We start from the raw sequence: 23527 nt of genomic DNA on the forward strand, positions 1-23527 counted from the left end.
TGGGACATGTTTTGGAGAATTGAGAGACAGTAACTCTCATACCCTTCTGATAGGAATATAAATTGGGGGAGAAAAAAACCACTCTGGAAAGCATTTGGCTTTTTCTAGTAAAACTGAAGAAACACACATGCTATAGAAATTCCACTCCAAGGTATACATCCTACAGAAACTCATGCACAGGGAACATCAAGAGTCATACACAATAATGTTCCTAGCAGCATTGTTCTTAATAGCCAAAACTGGAAACAACCCAAAAGTCCACCAACAGTAGAATGGATAAATAAAATGTGGTATACACAATAGAGTATTATATAGCAATGAGAATAAGTAAACTGCAATTATATACAACAACATAAATCATTACAGTAAATGAAATAAAGCAAGCCACTAAAATTCCTATAGTATGATTACACTTACATAAAAGTCAAAAACAGGTAAGATCAAATAATCCTGTTTAGATATGCACACATAGTGGTAAAATTCTAAAGAAAAAGGAAAAGAACTGGGGAGTTGGAGAAGTTATAAGTGGGGTGGGACACACAGGAGAGCAGGCAATGTTCTTTTTCTTGAGCTGGTGATGACTGCATGGACTTGTGTTTATGGTAATTATTTACACCATAATTTCAGCTTCATGGACTCTCCTGGTCACATGTTATGTTTCATAATGAAAACAATATTTAAAAAGAAGAGGAACAAGGAGTAATAGGAAGAGGGAAGAAGAGAAGGAAGAAGAAGGAGAAGAAGGAGGTGGAAGTAGAGGTGGAGGTGAAAGAGGAGAAGGAGGTAAAGGAGGTAGAGGAGGAGGAGCAGAGCTTAATACTGACTTAAATCCCAAGTTCCATAAGACCAGTGACCATATCTTTTCCTTTGAGTGCACAGTGTCAGATCAGTTCTTATCATACAGTGCCTTTCTGTAAACCCTCTCCGCTGCCCACTGTTCACTGTGGTCTTAATTCAGCTATTGTCCTGACTTTTGGTTCTCTTTGGTAGCTTTCTCAGTCAGCCAAAAACTGTGACACAATACATCCTGGAATGAGTATTCAAGGAGCAGGGGAAATGGGCAGGATGACACTTGTTCAATATAATTTCAGCCTCATTTAATCTTACGGATATCATTCTTACAGGTATGATAAATACCTCTACTATGGCTTTGTTTTTATGGTTATTGTCTATGAATCTCGCCAATGCTGAACAGTCCTGACAGTATGATCATCAATGCCATGTTCTCCAGATATGAGAGCAAGTATGTGACTTTTCTCTCCTCAACCTCAGCAGGAGTAGGAGTGGCTGCCTGTAATTTTTATATGTATACTCTCCCAGACTTTTTAAAATACCTTTAAAAATGTAGCTGGAAGAAATGTGGTTGCTGAACATAACTCATGGCTTCTAACAGATTTTGAGATAACATTTCAGGGGCCAAACAACATGATTCTTTTAAATGAGGAACTTTAGTTTAGAATTTAAGATGATAGATATTTGGGGATGAAGAAAACAAAACAAAACAAAAACACATTTGTTAAATATTTGTTCAACATACTGCATATTCTTTGGGGACACTTTGGTGTCACTCAGTGCACTGGACTTAAAAATTAACTAATCATTCCCTGACTGTCTTGAGGGAGAAATTCTACTTAAGGTTAGGAATTTGTTCCTTCTCCCAAATGAAATCATGTTTTATTTTAAACGCACTCTCCAAAAAGGAATGGTTTGTATTTCATGTCATGTTTAAGTTTCTAAAAGTTACTTGTAGTTAATCTTATATTATTCCTAATAACAGTGCCCAACCCTTACCCCTAAATCCTGATTTTCATGTTGTCCGACTCTCCTGAATCTTTTCTGTCCCTGAAACAGAAAACTTGCCCAGATTCCCTGTTCCTCTTGAGCAACCTATTCAGTTTCTTCAACTCCGAGAACACAGTCTCCCCAAACCCACGCAATAATGCTATCTAATTCATCTCTGTTGAATGCTTATCCAGCTTGAAAACCTTCAGCAGTAGTGAAGCCAAACTCCAATGGGACGGATCCATAATCTGAGTAGTAGTAAGGAGGTTCTAATTATTTCTTGTAGGCAGTACCAGCTGGCCCTTGTACATTTTTGAGCCATGTAAAATATCTCCAATCTCTCAACCTCATGTAGGTCTTGTTGGTCTATATATATATACACACACACATATATATACATACATACATATATACATATATGTGTGTGTGTGTATATATATATATATATATATATATATATATATATATATAGAGAGAGAGAGAGAGAGAGAGAGAGAGAGAGAGAGAGGATTCTATTTTCTTATTTCCAGGTTAAACATATTCCATTTCTTCAGCTCTTCTTCAAAGAGCATGGTTTCAAGATCCATTACTGGACTGAACTCAATTTTGTCAATGTTTTTTCCAAAATAAAGTGCTCAAACTCAACATGGTACTTTGTGCTTACACCATGTTACTATTAATGCAGCCTGGAATAAACCTTGTTTTTTGTCAGCACTATTACACTGTTACGTGAAAATCAGCAAACCTTCAGAATCTCACTCTCTCCTTCTCTCTCTCTCTCTCTCACACACACACACACACACACACAATTATATTTTGTATAAGTGATCAATTTCAATAAAGTTATGTTTACTTTTATACTTACATATAATAAATATCACCCTATTAATTATAAACCAACTTTTGAGTCTCTTGAAATATTTCTTTTATTCTTTTAACCAAGAGGTAAATTAGTTAGCATTCGATGAGTACTTACTGTCTGTAACACAGAAAATTGTTATTTTAAAGATAAGGAAATAGAGGTACAAAACCTCAAAAGTAACTTGCCTTGAAATCAGTGTTCATACCTCATCTGACTCCTATGTCTGTGCTCTACCTCCCTGCCCTTTACTACTCATCTCACGACTTTAGATAAACACAGAATTGACAAGTAGGCCTTCTAGTCTTTACCCAAGTCACTGATAACCTCTGAATGGGGCAAAACCAAGGAAGGAACCTTGCAACACACTAGAAACCTCCCATACGAAGACACACCGACCCATTCAACAACAGTCCTTGATGGATTAACATCACAACTAAGAACTAAGTTAACCATTTCCAGTAAGTCCATACTTTTCCATCTACTTCCTAAGACTATCAAAAGAAATTTTGTAAAAACAATCCAGACTCACCACATACACAAAATTCCCTGTACCCCCAATCAAATAATTGTTTGAAAAGAGATATCAAGTGTTGAAAGATAAAGATATTTAAGTAAAAGTCCATTGAAACAGGGCAATGACAAGAAAGAAGTGGTTAGGAGACCTCCACCGACAGGAGCTAGGGGCAAGATTATTACAAGGAAGACCCAGAACAAACTTACTCGATTGGCTATAAGCTGTTGCCTTATTTGGGAAAGCCTTGTTGGCTGTTTTTGATTGGTTGTCCTTAGGTTTTGATTTCTTAACCTTGAGGCATTACAGGCTTAGGTTTGGGTTTGCTTACATAGGCTACTAAGGCACTAGAACTGCCTCAGTCTAATGGACCCCTTGTCTAATTAATTTAACACAAGTTGGTATGGCATGATTTCCTCTTAGATTCTGGAAGCTGTACCATCTCCGATTAATCACTGCTACTTTTCTAAGTGCTCACAGTTTCATAACCTGTTTTGAAATTTTGCTAAAATTTGAGATTAAAATAACTAATTGGTAATTTATCAATATAAATTTTTCTATTACCCCTTCTGGAAAATTATCTTTAATCTCTTAGAACTCTTCAATTCCTTGAATCTGTAAAGATGACTTAGTGATTTTCCAAGATCCCTAAGTGGTAAATCTGGACTCAAGACAAAACTTCTTCATTACCTAAGGGTTCACTCACTGTTTTCACATCTTTTAAGACATCAAATTCCTGTTAGCTAGCTTTGTTCTACCTCTAGAATTTGAAGCTCTTTCTCCTTGATTTAAAAAAAAAATCCAAGTAAAACAATTATTAAGTACCTCTGCTTTCTTGTTATCATCTAGGAACACCATACAACAGTCTTCAAACAGTCTACCTCTTCCATGATCTCATTATGAAACTAGTTTCAAATTCCTTCTCTTTTGGCAGGATGTTGTACATTTTAGGTTATGCTGTATATTTTAGATTATGCTATGCCTTAAACTTTCTGAAACCAGTTTTAAAAGATGCTCTCCCTCTGTTATAACCATCCTTGGTTACATACATCTCAGGGCCAACATGATATGCACTGTCCTGAATCTGGGAGACCAAGTCACTTGTAATCCCTGACCTGTACATTTCCTTCTGCCTCCCCACACCCCAAAATGCTGAACCTGGGCCAAATGTTAGCCGATAAGAAGGAAACTAAAAGCATTACAGTAACTTGTACAAATACCAGGAAATAACAGAAGCATCAACAGATAAGAGTCTTGGGGGGAAAAAAAAAAAAAGACAGAAATGACAGAAATGTAGGTCATGGGAGCTCCACACATCACCAGAGGGAGAAAACCGAAGCACCACAGGTCTACCATGCAGGGACACACCCAGAGAGAGACTCTGTATGGCACTCTTTTCTCTCCTATTTTTTTAATATGGAATATCTAAGTTCCCCAAGAATTTATGTAAAAGTTTCTTGAGGAAGAGTCCATGCCAATATTTTCCTTTATGTGGAAAAAAGCAGCAGTTTGCTATCTCAACCCCCAACCCACTGGTATATTAAGGAAACTAACAAAGAAACAATATACTATATACACATACATATATATAAATGTATAGGAAAATAGTGATATAGACTGTTATACAAGGAAATTTATCTATATGAATATAAACAAAAATTCATATTAATAAATTATTAAATACTATGTGTATTATAGAAAATAACTCTCAATAAATGATATATATTATGTATTATGTTACATATTATAAATCATATTTCATACATTATAGCTTACATATTATACATTTCATATTGATTTATGTGTTTGAGTATACATTTTTCTTCTATTATCATCTGAAATGTTCCTGACACCTACTTAATACCAATCCTGTCTCTACTGACATTTCACAATTGCCCACAGGTTGCAAAGCTCTGCCTAAGATAGAATGTTATGTGATTATGCACATTAGATCAACAAACAAATCAAAGTATACTTCCCTGCCTTCAAAGATTGCAGGATTTAGTTTCTCAGAAATCTTAGCTTCTTTCCCCTTTTCTGCAAATACAGTGCCCATTTCTCTTTGTTAGCCCTTGCATGTTCACCTCCACAGTTTTCAGCTCTCTACATTTCCTTAGGAAGTACAACTGATAACAAGAATTTTCTTCATAAGGTTTTATTCTAGAGAAATCTTAGTGACTGCATTCTTTATCTTCACTTGATAGTGTCTTCTTGTTTTGGCTCATTTTTTGTTTTAACATATTCAATTTTTTTTGGTGCTCAGTGCCTTAAGATTTCTTAAATGTTAAAATGTACTTTACAAAATCTTAAGTTTTTTAGGACTGCTTAAAATAGTTTTACAATAAGGATTGGAAAACCAATGAAGATACTTTTTGCTAAATCCTTCTGCCAACCCTTTTAGATAATCCTTTCAGAAATAATTAGCTTTAAAAAAGAGAGAACTCTTTGAGTTGTAAAGACAACCCAAGAGAGTTATATTATATAGGTATATACAATGCATTTCTATGTGACACATAAATCACCATCAGATCTATTTTTCTGGCGCTCATCACAGCCATTTGTGCTGTTTGTTACTTCCTTTTAAAAATATAAATATATACAGTTATATAATTCAATCACATTTGATGCTATTTCTATAGAGAGAAACATAACAACTTACTCCAAGTTTTCATTAGTTTTGACCATTGCTTGTTAAAATTGATTTTTCCTATTTTGAGAGAACTAAATTGATAAGGGACCACAAGCTAGACATGAGACTATGAGACGGACCCACATAACCAGGAAATTATTCCAAAATGACTAATTCAGGACTATGTGTTTAATGAAAACCAACCGTTATGACCAGTGAGCCACTGTGGCCCCAACCCCCAGGACCTCATACTTCAAGCCAGAAAGACACAAACTAATACACATTCATAAGAAACAGTAGAGCACTGACGTGTTAAGTTTTACGTACCATAAATATTAGATCAGGGAAAGGAAGGATCAGTTGGCTGGAGTATATGGAAAACGCTTCCTAGAAAAGGTGAAATATGAACAGTTCTAAAAAATGCGATGTGAATAAGCTCATGGGAGAAGCAGTCACAAAACCAAAAACCTTCTCTATTTGCATTGGAAGTAGGATTGAGCATGAAAACGACAAAGGAAGGGTAGTTAGTGTGGCACGTGCTGGAGAGAATGGGCTGTGTACGACCAGAGAGGATGGACATTGTGGAAGGGGAGCTGGAATAAGGTCACGATGAGCCTAAAGTGTTTGGCTAGAGTTGGAATTTTTTTTAAGTTCACTGTTTATGTTGTATATTCAGAGATTTTAGTTTACAGGAACACTTCTATAACATAATCATAGAACACACTAAATAACCTGACAGAGGAAAAAAGAGCAGTCAGCATATTCTCTCTGAAAAGCATTGAGAAGGAGACAATTGTATCATTTGTGAATATTCTTGGAAAATGCACTGAGGTATCTCATATATATGAAATATATCTACTATGCATTCTTTATGCCCTTATATTCCTTGAATACCTAAAAACATTTGCTTTTGTAAGATATTGTATCATGATGCTCAGTTCCATTGAAGACCGAAAAACTACTCGCTTTGAGAAGGTTCTGGACAATGGAGAAGAGAAGTTATCAAAGAAACTCTAAAGTACCAGTGAACATTTCTGACCACTATCGATGCTTTTCTGTGTCTTAGTGAAGTCTTGTGCTCTCAAGAGCACTTGCACTAATATGTTCTGATCTGATTCACAAATGAATTTTGGGTCATTTGTTTTCTCTTAAAGACTATTTTACTTTTGTGATTTCTCCTGAGTTTTGAGTGTTACTAACAACAACAGAAAAGTCCTGAGGCAAAATACAAAATTTGATTTTATATTAGGTAAATTATACATTTTAGGTGAATTATAACTATGAATCTTTCCTTTGAACAATTTTAATATTTAAATTATCTTCTGCTGTATTTGGTTTGGGAACTCTTCACTGTTTATTTAATAGTAAGGATGAAAACTGGTTAGAAGCATCATCTAAGCATGTTGCATCTAGAAATACATATCATAAAAGTCATATTTGCTAATGATGTATGCTTGGCTGAGAGAGCATCTTATGACAAAAAGGAAGATGTATATTATGGATACAGTCTAATTATTATTTACTTTGCCAGTTGTAACATAACAGAAGATTTGTAATTTATTCAACAACATGCTGATCATATGCCATAAATACCACTAGTTTTTTACTTCTACTTTTTGAACAAAAAAGCTGATGCCTCTCAGTGATGAAGATATTCATCAACTGACTGAGTTTAACAATCCCTGGAACTAGCCAGTCCCAGGGGATTTTTCTGATTTAACCTATTTATAACATTCCAATTTCCCAATCTCTATTCTTGTTTTCAATGTCATAGCTCATATTTCTGTTCAGTTGTTTCACTTGTTTAAAACTAAAATTATCCCCAGACTAAACATCTTTATACAGAACTTGGAATCACTGTATCACAGGGTCTTTATTGCAATTCTATAAAAGTTATGTTATGATGATATTTTATTCATTCACTCACTCAACAAATAGTGTTAAACTTTAAGTATGTACAAGGTGCTGTAAACAAGACATATCTAGTTCCACATTCTAGAGGGGATAAAGATATTAATCAACTAATTACGTAATCCATTATATGACTGCAATGGTCACAAGTGTTAAAGAGCTGTACAGGATGCTATGAGACCATATAAAATAAAGTTCTGACTTACTTTGGGCAAGAGGGATGGGAGAAAAGGCTTTCAGGGAAGTCTTCTCTGAGGGTTACTGTGAAAATTAAATGCTTGAAAAGCATACGGCCTGGGGCCCAGAACATAGAAGCCACTCAGTGAAGTGATGGTGATAATGATGATGATATGACACAATTAAAATCATTCAGCTCAATATCTTCCTAGTCCTCCAGACCAGGCATGTTTAGAATATATTATGAATAGAACCAGATGTGCTAAGAACAACTGTATGTTGTCTATTGCTTCAGGAATAACAACAAAGGGCCTTAGAGTTTGTAGCTGTCCATTTCATTATCTTTACCATTACTTTATCATAGACTCTGCTCATCAGAGCCTTAACAGTGTGTGCCTCCCTAGAATACTTCTAGCTCTCCTCTTCTAAATATGTTATTTGAGATCCAAATGGGAGTTGCCATGCTACTCAGGAAAGAGAAGAGCTAGGGCTGAGGTCAGGCAGCTCCAATCATATTAGGCCCCTCATTCCTCCAGTTTGCATGAAGCCATTGAGAAACTTAGCATCCTTGACCTGTTCAGTTCTGCCCTTCTGTATCTCTCCACATTCCTCAGTCATGTAGCTCCTCTTCAAACTGGGCCATTTCAGTGAGATCGGCCTCAGCCCCAGGACCTGCCAGTATAAGCATTCACATGTGTGGACAACCACATGACTAAAACAGGGTGACAGTGGCTTCAATGAATGCACACACAGAAATAAATAAGAGCCAGTGTATACAACAATCCTTACATATACACAGCAATCTTCTCACTGTAAGGGAAACTAGTGTTTATCCATTTTATTCCTTGTAGTAGAAGTGAAACTGATTTTCCCCTACCTCATCATTTTATCATTTCAGTTTAATGCCATGCATTGTGAGATTGCCATTTCCTAGGCAACATAGTAGGTGTTTTCATATATATTACCTTTTTAAATTTTTTAACAGCTTAACTAAGGGGTAATTGACATAATAAATTATACTTACTAAAAGTGCACAATTTGGTAAGTTTTGACATGTGAATACATCACTGAAATCACCACCAAAATCAAGATAACGAATATATGCTTTATCCCAAAGGAACTGCTATAGACTGAATGTTTGTGTCACCCTCCAGTTCATATGTTGAAGCCCTAAACCCCAATGTGATAGTATGAGATAAGAACTATGGGACGTAATTAGGCTATAAGGATGAAGTCCTCATGAATGGGGTTAGTGACCTTATAAGAAGAGACACAGAAGAGATGATCTCACCCCACCATGTGAGGACACAGCAAGAAAGTACTGTGTGCAAGCCACAACCTGACCATGCTGGCACCATAATCTCAAACTTTCCAGCTTCCCGAACTGTGAGAAATAAATTTCTATTGTTTAAGCCACTCAATCTATCATACCGTGTTGCAGAAGCCCAGACAGACTAAGATAGGAACATATGCATCATGTCTCATGCTTCTTTGCAATCCCTCCCTTGGTTCCTCCCCACCCTCTGATTCCAGGCAACCACTGATCTACAATTTGGCACTACAGATTAGACTGCATGCTTTCTGAGATTTTCTATAAATAGAATCATTTGTTACATACTTTTTTATGTGTGGGGCGTCTTTCACTTAGTATAATTATTTTGAGGTTCATCCATATTGTACCGTATATCAATACTCCATTCCTTTTCATTGCCAAGTATGATTCCATTGTGTGGATATACCATAGTTTGTGTATACATTCACCTACTGAAATGGACATCTGGGTTGTTTTCAGTCTAAGGCTATTGCATACAAAGTTATTATAGGTATTTGTATATAATTCTTGGTAGGGACATACCATACCAAGGTATAGTAGATTTCTCTTGGGTAAGTACCCAGGAATGGAATAGCTGGAATATATGACTTTTTAAGGAACTGCCAAACTGTTTTCCAAAATGATTGTACCGTTTTATATTCCCCACCAGCAGTGTATGAGTTCCACTTCCTTTATATCCTTACTGACACTGAGTATGGTAAATCATTTTACCTTTAGCCATTCTAAAGTTATACCTTGTTTAATTCTCATTCTATGAAAAAGATATATAATCTCCATGTCATAGATCAGAACAATGAAGCTCTGCTCATGTTTTCCTCCCAATGAGATAAATTACAAAAAGTCCCTTCAGAGTTCACAAAATTGTGTTCTAATATAAAAATTTTAAACTTAAAAAATGTCAAAATTCTTATGCCATTTGATATTATAATTGAACTTTCATAATGCAGATTTACATCACAGTAAAATTAGCAGGCAAATGAGTTTTAATCCCAAACACAGACTAGAACATGAAATATTATAAAAAACGAAATATCTTCTACAGAGTCAGAAGGTCCAAATTTTGTACTGTAATCCTATAGAGCTGGGCAGGATGAGATACCTTCTTAGTACAGTTATCAAATATTAGTAATATTTCAAGTGTTTCACATATCAATTTATCTCAAATGTTATTATGAGTGATTCCTTTGTAGAAAAAAATTTTATTCAATATTTAAAGTTTCCAAGGCCAATACTTGGCACAATTTGAGCTTGTGAAACTGCAACCAGAAGGCTAAAATTTGATGACCATGATAACTAAGTCAAAAAAAAAAAAATGGGAGAAAATAATTTGCCATCTCAGTAACAGCAGCAGTCAGGAACATTGCTAAAATGTCATAAGTGCCAGAACATGACATTGTTGAAGAGCTCAGGCAAAAAGAAAGTTTATTATCTGTATGGAAACTGCTACCAACTCCCAAACACCAGGACACAGCAATACTTGCAAACAAAGCAATGACATGATGGAAAATAGACAGGAAAAATTATTCGAATTCACTTAGCAAGGTTTTAGTAAAATAGCCAATGTTAAAGTGCTGCCAGTTTGAAGACATTGCTTTAAAAAGCCAAACATTCCTCTAACATTCACTGGATCAAAAGTGACCTAATCACAAAATAAAATATATTCAAAAATACAAGAGAATGTAATGGCAATATAGAGACAGCTACAAATCAGATTCTTTTTTAACTTCATACTAGCATCACAAAAAAATGACAATCTGCAGATTATTAGCGCTGCCAAAACTGGATAAAGCTCTTGTGGCTAAAATAAAAGCAAAATATGCATAAATATACAAGGGTAACAAAAGATTATTTTTTGCTTGTAGGAGCACTGTAATTTTATTTAAATGGTAGGTGTTTCTGCAGAATAGAAAATGGAATTGCACTTTAAAAAAAATCAAACTCTATACCTCATATACAGTAGTCATCTTTAAAATGCTGGCAAGAAAAAAATGTCCACAGGAAAAATAAAAGAAGCCAACTATTTTAAAATCGTCCAAACTACAATAACCAAAGAAAACACTTCATCTGTTCACTTTTTTTCCCTGTTTCAGGGAAATTTGAGATATGTTCTCCTTAAAGAAAACAAAAGCCCCTACCAAGAATCGATTTGTTCTAAGATACTTGCATACCTAAATCCCACATTCTGCAAAGAATATCATAGCTACCTGTTCAATGTGTGTTCTCTGGGAAGGTGGGAGGGTAAAAACACTATTTTGTTTGAACAATTAAGTTTCTTACACTTAAATAGGTACCATGTTTAAAATAATCATGTCCATGAACAGTGGGTATTTCTGATAAAAATAGGAAGAAAGGAGTACAAGTTTGGTCTTTTGGTTTGTTTTTGGTTGGGGGAGCAGGGGGTTTCATTTGTTGTCAGTTTCTCAAGCTTTGAAAAATGAACCTGGTCTCCAGCACTCTTCTGTGTAACTCTACTGAAGTGGTGGGTTTCAGGTCATCCACAGTCGCTGTCTAACCACAGAAAATGAGATGTAGAATTTAATTAGATTTTTTTCTTAAACACATAATATTATTTTTATTCCATGTACAGGTGTATTTTGCATTAATGGGAATGCTAAAGATAGAGACAGGAAACAAGCAAGCGAGAGGAGTACCTTCTCTCAACACAGCAATTCATGGGCCATGCTGTGAATTTACTAACATCAGATGTTCCTTCCAACACAGATTTTTACTGTGGCCATTTTAAGTCAAGCTTACTAGCATTTTGCAAAGTTCTGCTGTGCAAAGGTGATTAAGCTTGTTTTGTTGCCACAAAATGCAGACATATTAACAGATATTTTAGTTTCAAATCTAACTTGTAATTTAAGGTTAACATGCTGATTTTTAAAAAGGTGGCTCAGAATTTCAAAAAATTATTTCAGATTAGTTTCAAGTTTTAATTTTATTCATACAAAACAAGGGCCATGATTTATATTATATATTACAATATATGGTAGAGTATACTTTAGTATATAAAAGTATCATATTTCTTTTTAATGTATGAATATGCAACAATTATTATAACCAGAAGCTTAAATTAATGAAGTAAACAAAGCTAAATTACATTAGATAACATCTATAAATTATTAGGGTTGGGTTTGTTTTTCCTTAGCCTATTCCTTTCACTACGCTTCCACATACAGACCCTTAGATGTTTATAATCATTGTGTAGATAAAATGCTGCATACTGATATATTTATTTCATGTATGGTTGTTCATCAATTTATACTACATCTTCATAATAAATATAAAAAATTTACACACACTGCTGTATTTAAAATAGATAACCAACAAAAACCTATTGCATAGCACAGGGAACTCTGCTCAATATTCTATAATAACCTAAACGAGAAATGGACTTGAAAAAGAACAGATACATGTATATGTATAACTGAATCACATTGCTGTATAACTGAATCACATTGCTGTACAATTGAAACTAACACAACACTGTTAATCAACTATACTCCAATATAAAAAATTTTTTTTTTAATTTACTGAAATAAAACCAGTTTAAATATAAAAAAATTTAGACACTTCCCTCCTCCCACCCCTCTCTCTCTGCCACTGTATTTAATTTGGGGGTTATTTTCTTGAGCAAAAGTCTTAGAATTAGAAGCTAAATGTTAGAGTCAAAGGTATGATCACAGTTGTAACCCTCCCGATATACTGATAAATTCTTCCAATTTATAATACTAGCAGCAATGTGTGAGTTCACATATATCCCTACAAATTCACCTAAAGTGGATTTATAATTTTTAGTTATTTAATAATTTATAGTAGTACACACCCCACACTTATTTTAATTTATATTTCTGTAATATTACTAAGATATTTTTCTTTTCAACTTTGATATTTGTGTTTTCATTTATATGAACATTTATTTTCATTCTTTGAACATCTATCTTTCCTTTGAATCTCACAATTTACATTAATTCTACAAAATGACATCAATATCAATTTCTTAGTTATCAACTCTATCAATACTTCATCATACTATTAAATTTATTGAAATTTTAAATATAGAGCCAGAAAATTTCACCCCAAAACCATTTTGCTTTTGTCAATTTTTGTATTTCTTCTATTTTAATATTTTTAAATATAACACATATTTACGTACATATATGTAATTATTTTAATCTGTTTTGTACATTACATATGTCTTCCCGTTTTTGAATCACATGAGGTATAGGGAAAATTTATCTACTTCTATATTCTTACCTCAGTTTTACAACATTGTGCATTAAATAACTCATGTTCTCACTACCTTCTCACCTAATTTTCATCTAACAAATTCCAACAAACATTTCTGAAATCTTCAGTTTAATTTTGTCTTTCCTTCAGCAGAAGTAGTACTTGTGTAACTTAGAGAATGAGTAAACATTTTGGTGACTAAGGTTGAAATGAAGTAATATGGAATTGCTTTCAAATCAGAGTTATTTTCTAGTGAGAAATTATAGCAAAACTGACCAAGAAGTTAAGAATGATAAATATAATAACTTGGAATATTCCCAAACTCTAGGTGTTAAAATAATCACTTAACACATGTGACACAAAATGTTCTAGGATGCTCATCATTATTACTTTGGACATTTTTAAGCCTGAAAATACAAGATGTACGCTGTGGACTGCATATCTCAACTTGGTTGAAACAGTGAGTTAATTTTTTATTGGTAGGTAAGCAAAAAGTACAATGTTTACAAAGGGAGGCAAGCAAAACAAATAATTTACTAAGATCATTTTAAATGTGTTAGTTGGCCATATTAGTATATATGTTTCTTCCTTAATTATAAATGCTATATTCTTCTTTTATTTATTGATATATAAATAACAGTGCTATGCATATTTGTAACACTCTCCTAAACAAGCAAATGATTCTCTGGCTAAATGATATCTCTCAATAGGATTACATGGTATATTATGTTGGTATGAATTAGTTTGTTAGGTAAATAACTTTAAACATGAACTAGCAATCAACAAGTATGCATAAAAATCATTTAAACGTGTATGATGTTTTCCTGAATTGAGTGATTCTAGTTTGTCTATCTGAAGTTAAATTTCCCAACTCCTGAATACAGAAATTAGAATGAATGTTTAATTATAATGATATCAATGTTTTAAATTTTTGTTCTTTATTTATCATCTTATAGACGGCTTTTTCTTTTTTTTTTTTTTTTTTTTTTAAACATCTTTATTGAAGTATAATTGCTTTACAATGGTGTGCTAGCCTCTGCTCTACAACAAAGTGAATCAGCTACACATATACATATGTTGCCATATCTCCTCCCTCTTGCATCTCCCTCCCTCCCACCCTCCCCATCCCACCCCTCCAGGTGGTCACAAAGCACCGAGCTGATCTCCCTGTGCTATGCGGCTGCTTCCCACTAGTTATCTATTTTACATTTGGTAGTGTATATATGTCCATGACACCTACTAGAGAATGGACTTGAGGATATGGGGAGGGGGAGGGGTGAGATGTGACAGGGTGAGAGAGTGTCATGGCTTTTTCTTTTGGTGGAAGATGCAAAACTGGTCTATTTAAATTTTAGGGTGTAGAACCAGAGATTCCTATACTTTCTGAAATAGAAAAACTGAATGTTTGGGAAAGACTTCTGGGTTAATGACATGAATTTGGCAGTCATCAGCCTATAAATGATATTTAATGTCATGAGACTGAATGATGTCCCCAACAATAAGTGCAAATAAAGGGAAGAGGACTAAGTACTGATCCTTCAGGCACTCCAATGTGAAGATGTCTGGCAAAAGAAGGGGAAAAAAAAAAAAAAAAAAAAAAAAGAAGGGGAAAGAAAAAGTGAGTCACGGGCAACTGGGAAAATGCACTGTCTCTGCTGCTCTGGGATAGATCAAGTAAGAGGATCAAAACACTGACCAATTCAAGTGACTGCAAGGTCACTATTGAACCTGATCAGATTTCTGGTGGAGTGGTGGGGACATAAATCTGATTGAAGCACATTTAAAAGACAATTAAAGGAGAAGTAGAGAGGAAAAGTATAGACTTGTTGTGAGTTTCACTGCCAAGGGAAACAAAGAATGGCTAGTGGGGCAAGAAAGATGAAAAGGCAAGAGGGCTTTGTTTGTTTGTTTTTAAGACAATTGAAAATTTACAACAATTATAAAGTCCCTAGACAACATATTTTCTTAATCCAATTTAAAGCTCTAAATGAGGAAGGGCATTAAGAAATGATGACCTGGGCTAACTGTAGGAAAATATTTTTGTCTAGGAAACTTTCAACCCTCAATTAGGCCAGCCTTACTTTCAAAGTAGTTAAAATTTACCAGGATTCTAACTACATATCAAAAGCAGCAGTCAAGTGCTCTTTTCCCTTTCATAAATGATACTGGGGTAATGGGAAATCTCCTGAGGGACACTATTCCCAGAACAGGTAAAAAAGCAAAGCTGTATTAGGTGGTCTTTTAGGGAGAATATTAGCATGCCTTGTAAACAAACTGTATGTAAGTGATAAATTAAAATCTCTTTGGTGTTGATTGATTGGTCAAATGTAATAAGCTTAATTCAATAAAATAGACCTGGAGGGATGATGTTATTAACACCAGTTCAATTTGATGTTAATCTGATGTCAATTTAAATGTCTGTCTTAAGTATCAGAATTGTACTGTTAGAATATATAAAATATGTAACTATGATCTGATGCTGCTCTAGCCACACCCTTACATCAACTTGTCACTAAGTAACAAGGTTTCTCCGAACATCTAAAACCTTTATGAAAGAGGCTTCTTTGCACTGAACTGTAATGGATAATTAATTCAAACTACACATGGGGGCCTCAATTAATTGGTGGAGATCCTGTGTCCCACTGAGCCCAGGGAATCTCAAGGCACATCCACCACTGCAGAAACACACATCACTGGACGAGCAGCCGTTCACCTCAGCTTTCCTGTTCTTCCTCCCTAGTCTGCCCAGGGACTATGATCTAAGTGGGGGACCATAAAACAGATGCATTGCAACTGCACTACCATTAACTTTGCTTTTTTTCTTTTTTTGCCAAAACGGACTTTTGAGATAATCACTAGTTAATACCCAAATCCAGGTGACATACAGAAATGAAACCTCACACTAAAATTTAAGCTGAACCCAACTGATGCATACCAGTAATAAAGACATTCAATCAGGTACAACTGTAACTACAGAACTAAATATCATCCAAATCTCACTGCATATGAATACTTAAGGCATTCCAGAAACCATCATGAAGATGTATGCACGCTTAAATACAAAGGATTATCCTCAGATTATTTCCAAGTTGTTATGAAAATATCAACAAAAATTTTAACAATTAAAATGGACAAATATCAGCTTTCCTCTTCTGGAAAATCTTATGTCTTTGAAGACGTGTCTGAAATGAAATTTTGCCCCTATAATTTTTTTTCTTTGAGAATTGCACTTTTCTGACAGCAATATGCAGTTCCACACAGATCCACCCACTTCCCACTGCTTTTCAGACTTATGTAGCAGAAGCACCACCAAAATACACATACATATTCATAAGATGTCTGAAGCATTAATTCCACACATGGCAATGTATACTTGCATCTGTGGTTGGAGCTTCTAATTTGCAAAAGCAAATATAATGTGTCTAAAAATCTTGATGAGTGAGTCTTTCAAATTCAAGCCCAGAACATTAGGGATCCACGTATACATAATTTCAAGCAGCAATAGACTTAAGTTTTCTGACTACCTAATATAATTCCCTCCAAGTCAGAGTGTCACTATATGAATATGATTATTGCCAATGCTAATTTCTCTAATTTACTTCTTATATGTATTTCAGATTATAAATATTCATAACCAAAGTCCTCTGGTAGTGTCCCCTTCCACTAGTCTAAACTAAATTCTACTTGCTGTAACATAAATCTATTTTCTCCCATTCTAATTTATGAAATGGCTGAGGAAAGTGGTTTGCAATGTCTTTTCAAAATAAAGAAATAACAACCTAACCTTTCTTTCACTTCAGTGTACAATGGTCTAGCGGTTGAAACACTGACAATAAAATACTCAAATCACCTTCCATATCACTGATTCTTCATTTTTTCTTTTCTTCTTTTTTTGATAATAATCTCACCAGTATTTGAGCCGATCTACTTCTTCTGCCCTGAGTTCTACTTTTGCTTTAGTAGCTATATATGAGCAGATCTCCCATTTACTCCACTTTCTTGGGTGGGCACGGGGGGTACCTTCATGATGTGACAGCTGCTTAAGCCAAGAAAATCCCTGGTTTGCTAACTCAGGACTTTTTTTTTTTTAAGATTTTTTTTTTTTTTTGATGTGTACCATTTTTTTAAAGTCTTCATTGAATTTGTTACAATATTGCTCCTTTTTATGTTTTAGTTTTTTGGCCAGGAGGCATGTGGGATCTTAGCTCCCTGACCAGGGATCCAGGGATCGAACCCGCACCCCCTACATTGGAAGGCGAAGTCTTAACCACTGGACCACCAGGGAAGTCCCTCAGGACTTTTAAGCACAGAAATTTGTACATAAGTGTTTGAAAAATAAAGAATTATAGGACTGCTATCAATCTAAAAGCACATAAACAATTTGCAAGAATCAAAGTTGTAGACTTGCTGATTTCTTGGCAAATTTCAATATGACAAAAATCATTAAAAGGTGAAAACCTCAATTAAACAAGCAATTGTCTTAACATGGTTAAACATGCAACATTTTAATGAATTAACTTTGTAAATCTTAGTGAAAGAAAACAAACTGCTTCTCCTCTAATATTTTGGAAAAGATGACAAATTACTTTGCTCAGATATTGTTTACTTTTGTTGATTTTATGAATCATGCCAGTGGTTCAAAACAGACACCTGAAATTGCTAGGGTTTCTGAGGAAAGCCTATTGCTATATTTGGAGTTTTGTTATTTATAGCACTTATTTCCTTCTCCTAAAAGGCTGCGATAGCAAGGATTAAAAATGTTTATTAAAGAATCTTGCAAATGAACATAAAATGTTTAGAGGCCCAACAACTTTCTTTCACAGCACTGTACTCTCTTACAGAGTGGCTTTGCAGGAGGCTATTTAACTACAAATATATGGATCTTACAGAAAGCCCCACACTATTTGCAGTAGATCCTCATTATTTGCAGATTCTGTATTTGTGAATTCACCTATTGGCTAATATGTATTTATAACCCCCAAACCAAAACTCACGGTGCTTTCAGGGTCATGCACAGACATTTCAGGGTCATTCACAGAGTGGCAAAATTTCTGAGTCACCCAACATGCACATCCCAGGCTGACGCTCTGCCTTCTTGGTTCACCTCTCATACTGTAAACAAGTATACTTTTCTCCGTCTATTTAGTGCCACTTTTTTTTTTGCATTTTGTGCTTCTTTTGATGATTTCACTGTTTAAAATGGCCCCCGAGAATGGTGCTGAAGCGCTTTCCGGTGTGCCTGAGTGTAAGAAGGTTGTAATGGGCCTTATGGAGAAATATGTGAGTCAGATTAGCTTCATTCAGGCATGAGTTAAGACTGCTGGTGGCCAATGAGTATACTAAACAAGGTGTCTTTAAACAAAAACACACATAAACAACATTATGTATTGATTGGTTGACAAAAATGTGGTCAGAGACTCAAAGGAACCAATCTTGCATTTCCCTTATGAACAATGGCTTGGTATTTACTAATTCAGTGTTCAAAGTAACTTTGTAGAGCATAACTACCATCGACTGTGTTATTTCTAATCAATTTGGCTATGGTATACCATCCCAAGGAGGGGCAGCGTCGGGAGAAAAGCAGAACATTCACATTTCTTTAACACTTTGTTCCTAGATTTTGTCCATTTCTATTTAACAAAAATCCATTCTTTAGATTTTGGGATTTATTAAGAGTGTTATCTCCAATCTACAGCAAACAAGCAAACAAAAAACTTTACTTCTATGGATTGACCATGGTGATTTTGGGTCTAACGACGACATTACTTTTCTTATACAATCCAAATTCCTAAAATCACCACTCTTTTTCCTTTTCAATGTCTTCTGATTTGGAAAAACCATGTTTCAGGAAAGTATTTGACATGCTCTACCTTAAAAATCCCAAAAGTAAAAATTTGAACACTACATACCCTATATATGGATAGATGCCAACATAAAATAGAAGGGAAAAAAAAAAACAGAGTTTGTTTTTGTTGTTGTTGCTGGATTTCCTTGAAAGAAAAAGCCTTTAGCAATTCTATAAATCTTTCCCTAGATGGCTATCACATGAGTAGATTGTTTCAGCCCACTATTTCAGTCATTTTGGGAAACAATCCAATCCTTCATATCCCTTTCCTTCTCTCTCCACACTTGCTCCCTACCCGATAAGGCAACTGGCACCAATCCTCCTTATTAAAAAAATTACTATATGCCATATGAATTTTAAATTTAGAACATTGTTTTAATTTGGGAACTTAAGATAATGCAATAAACATTTTTGTGTAATACTTTTGCCTACTTAGTTGTCAGAACCTGTATGAGCTTAGCAGCTAATCAATCTTTGTTTCCAGAGAAACAGAACCCAATAGTGTGGTGTGTGTGTACATATATATATTCTGTGTATGTGTATTATGCGATTGTCTAGGCTGGCAAGTCCAAAATTAACGGTCAGACAGGAAAACTGGAAACTCAGGCAGGAGCTAGTGCAGCAGTCTTGAGGCAAAATTTCTTCTCAGTATTTGCTCTTAAGGCCTTCAACTGATTGGATGAGGCCCACCCATATCATTACTTAAAGTCAACTGACTGTGGATGTAAACCACAACTACAAAATACCTTCACAGCAACACTCATATTAATGTTTAACCAACAACTGGACACCACAGCCAAATGACGTTGACACATATAACTAACCATCACAGTACCCTACCCCATAAAGTTGCCTCCAATGAACACTAATAAGCAATAGGGAAAAAGAACAAACTGAGGCACGAGTCCTGGGCTTAAATCCCAGCTGTCTCACTAACTGTGTGTTTTTAAGAAAGTCACTTTTCTTCCCTGAACCTCAGTATGCTTATTAAAGAACAAAGGAAAAAAGAAAGGGAGGGAGGGAGGAAAGAAGGAAGGAAGGAAAAAAATGAATGAATGTATAAGTAAATGAAGAAATAAATGTCAAAGTTCACTTCTGGAAAGAACCCAAAGTTACAGTACTTGAGACTACAGGAAAAAAAATGAGAATAAAAAACAGTCCCCGATAAAGACGCAGACCTACTAGAGAATGGACTTGAGGACACAGGGAGGCGGAAGGGTAAGCTGGGACGACGTGAGAGAGTGGCATGGACATATATACACTACCAAATGTAAAATAGATAGCTAGTGGGAAGCAGTTGCATAGCACAGGGAGATCAGCTCGGTGCTTTGTGACCAGTTAGAAGGGTGGGATAGGGAGGGTGGGAGGGAGGGAGATACAAGAGGGAAGAGATATGGGGATATATGTATATGTATAACTGATTCACTTTGTTATAAAGCAGAAACTAACACACCATTGTAAAGCAATTATACTCCAATAAAAACGTTAAAAAAAAAAAAGTGAAAACAAAAACAAAAAACAGTTCCCGCTTTCCAACAATTTAGACCTGACAAGTGGTAAAGAAGTCCAGCTTGCAAATACAAACATTTATAAACATAATACAAACATATTAAGAAAGCAATACAGAAGTAAATGCATCTAATGCATAAAGAATTGTGGTGTAAGACAAACAAGAGGCACATTCTGAGACTATGAAGGGTCAAAAACCAAACACAATGTATGAGATCAGCCATCCAAAGACACCATAGTAGAGGGATCTAATTGTGGTTTTGTAAACCTGGATTACCTTACAAATTAATTGACAAGGATACAGTGTTGCAAAATTTAAAACAAGGTAACAAAGCAACATCTTTAGAATGACACTATTGGAATGGAAAATGTAAAGGAGAACTGTAATTCAGTCAGTTGGAGTGACAGATAAGAGATTAGAACCTGAAGATCCATCAATGTTTATATCAAATTATCCAAGGAAAAGAACCTTATCAGGTGACCCAATAAGGCAATGAGGTTTTCCCATAACCTAGATGGAATATCCCTCAAGACTAATCAATTCCTTATGTTTCAATTCTGAGCCAATTTAGCAACTTTCCAGTTACTAACGCTGCTTCATAGGCCTCTTGCTATGGAGAGGCAATGCCTCAGAAAAGCACATCACTCACTGTGGGTTGATACATAGGCATTCTGGTTCATAAAAATATTTTTTGTGAGTTTTATTAGATGGCGTTTGTCTTTGAGGAGCTATAGCAACTCTGGCTGGAAGGAAAAAATAAAATTTCTGGAGCTTAAAATCTGAGAACCAGAAACTGTACCTCAATGAACCAGTCATATGATAGGCCAGCTTGACAGGCCATGCATGACAGGCCTTTCTGTACTCCTTCCCAGTATTGGTCTTTGAGTCATTCCCGTATGTTGAAGCCTGAAAGGACCTAGAGGATTCAGAAAAAAAGATGCAGGATAAGTATTTTAATGGGCAGAAATTTTGAGTAGACCATTCTAGATGGAGAGAAAAACATAGCTAAGGTTCCAAGATGGGGAAACACAATGTATGTACTGATTAGAATAAATAATCCAATTTATTCTAATTCAATCTTAGGAAGATTGAAAAAGAAGATTGTACAGGTAGACCGGGTATTTGGAGCACTTTAAATGACCAGACTGGATAATGATTTTTATTTTATTGGCAATAGGAAGCCACCAAGTTTTGATTTTTCTTTTGAGCTGGTGAATATCAAAATTGTAAGTACAGTAGCATAATTAACTTGTTAAGAGCACAGTAGATGTCTTTGAGGAGAGAGGGACTGGTCCATGAAGTTTACTGCAACAGTCTACATAGGAGAGAATAATAATCCAAGCTGGAAAGATGGTTGTTGGAATAAAAAATAGAAGGTGTAATGATGAGACCCTAAGGCAAGGATAATCATTGGGATTCACTGAACATCTGACTGAATGTGAAAGATGAGGGACCTAGAAAGGTTGATATGGACTCCAAGGTTAGGAGTAGGAGTATAATAGTGCCACTAAGAGAAATACACATGCCAGGGAAAAAGGCAGACATAGGGTAGCAGGAAAGACAAATAGGTTGGGTTTAGACAATCTAAATTTGGCCTTAAATAATGAACCCATTTGCAGATGCTAAACAGTGATATTAAGAGATTCAAACCATTAACACGTAAAAATGATGTTTGAAATGTACAGAACAGCATACCAATAAATTTTTTAAAAAAAGAGCAAATGTGAACATATATACACATATTAAGGAGAAGAAAGGAACATTAAAATATATCAATTAATCCTGGAAGTTTTCATGAGAGAAAGGTGTTTTGAGCTATATTTTCAAACATCTATAATACAAAGATAGGATCAAAATAAGGGGACTGCCTTTTCAGTGGTGACACATGGTAAAAAGCTGACACTAAATATTTATTAAATAATTGTACTTAATATTATGTATAGTTGGGGACTTTTCTCAATGAAAATAAAGGTAGCATATATTTACACAATGATACAGATCTCTTAATTTTAAAACAAGCTGAATCACAATTTCTACACAGATCTTTTTCTTTCATTTTTATACCTATATTTTGCAAGTTTAATAATTTAATAAAGCACATAATGAATGCCTATGAATATATAATATATAAAATATTGTTAATAAATATACTGCTTCCTCTGTTTCCCTTCAATTAAAAATCTTAGCAAGTTATTAATGGATAACTTCATTATAAATCATGGGCAAACTGACTCAAGTTTTTAAGGACTATATATATAAATGGTAGAACCAGCATGCTTTTCATTTCACAGTTTGAACAATCTATATAATAATATTTCAATTATTTAAAGTTATTGTTTGTTTATGACTGAGAGAGCTCACAGTCCTAAGTTGAAAACACAGGTACATAAACAATTACAGTACGACACATGTAATGGATATTTTTATGTGTCATCCTGGCTAGGCTACAGTACCCAGTTATTTAATCAAACACTAAATATAAACGTTGCTGTAAAGGTATTTTGTAGATGTGATTAATATCTACAATCCATTAACTTTAAGTAGGGAGATTACCCTCAGTAATCCGGATGGACTTCATCCAAAGAGTCAAAAAGCCCAAGAGCAAAACGGAGGTTTCCCTGAGGAAGACGAGGTTCTGCCCTGTAACTGTAGTATCAGTTTCTGCTGACAGGCTGCCCTGTGGATTTCAGACTTGCCAACTCCTACAGTCACATAAGCTAACTCTTTGAAATAAACT

At 34.9% G+C, this 23527-nt stretch overlaps 1 protein-coding gene across 6 annotated transcripts in view; it reads right to left on the reverse strand.

The window, feature by feature from the left end:
• The window catches only part of PRKD1 (protein kinase D1), a 474378-nt gene that overhangs the window by 210361 nt on the left and 240490 nt on the right, over nucleotides 1-23527 (reverse strand). Inside the window, exon 2 of one of the 6 annotated variants that reach the window (XM_061180743.1) lies at nucleotides 21590-21706. The exons of the other annotated variants lie outside the window; for them this stretch is intronic. Coding sequence (XP_061036726.1) covers nucleotides 21590-21631 — 42 coding nt within the window. The 5' untranslated portion in view covers nucleotides 21632-21706. The remainder of the gene's footprint in view (nucleotides 1-21589; nucleotides 21707-23527) is intronic. 6 annotated transcript variants of the gene reach the window in all.

This window comes from Eubalaena glacialis, chromosome 2, assembly GCF_028564815.1.
Source record: "Eubalaena glacialis isolate mEubGla1 chromosome 2, mEubGla1.1.hap2.+ XY, whole genome shotgun sequence".
NCBI classification, from domain to species: domain Eukaryota; kingdom Metazoa; phylum Chordata; class Mammalia; order Artiodactyla; family Balaenidae; genus Eubalaena; species Eubalaena glacialis.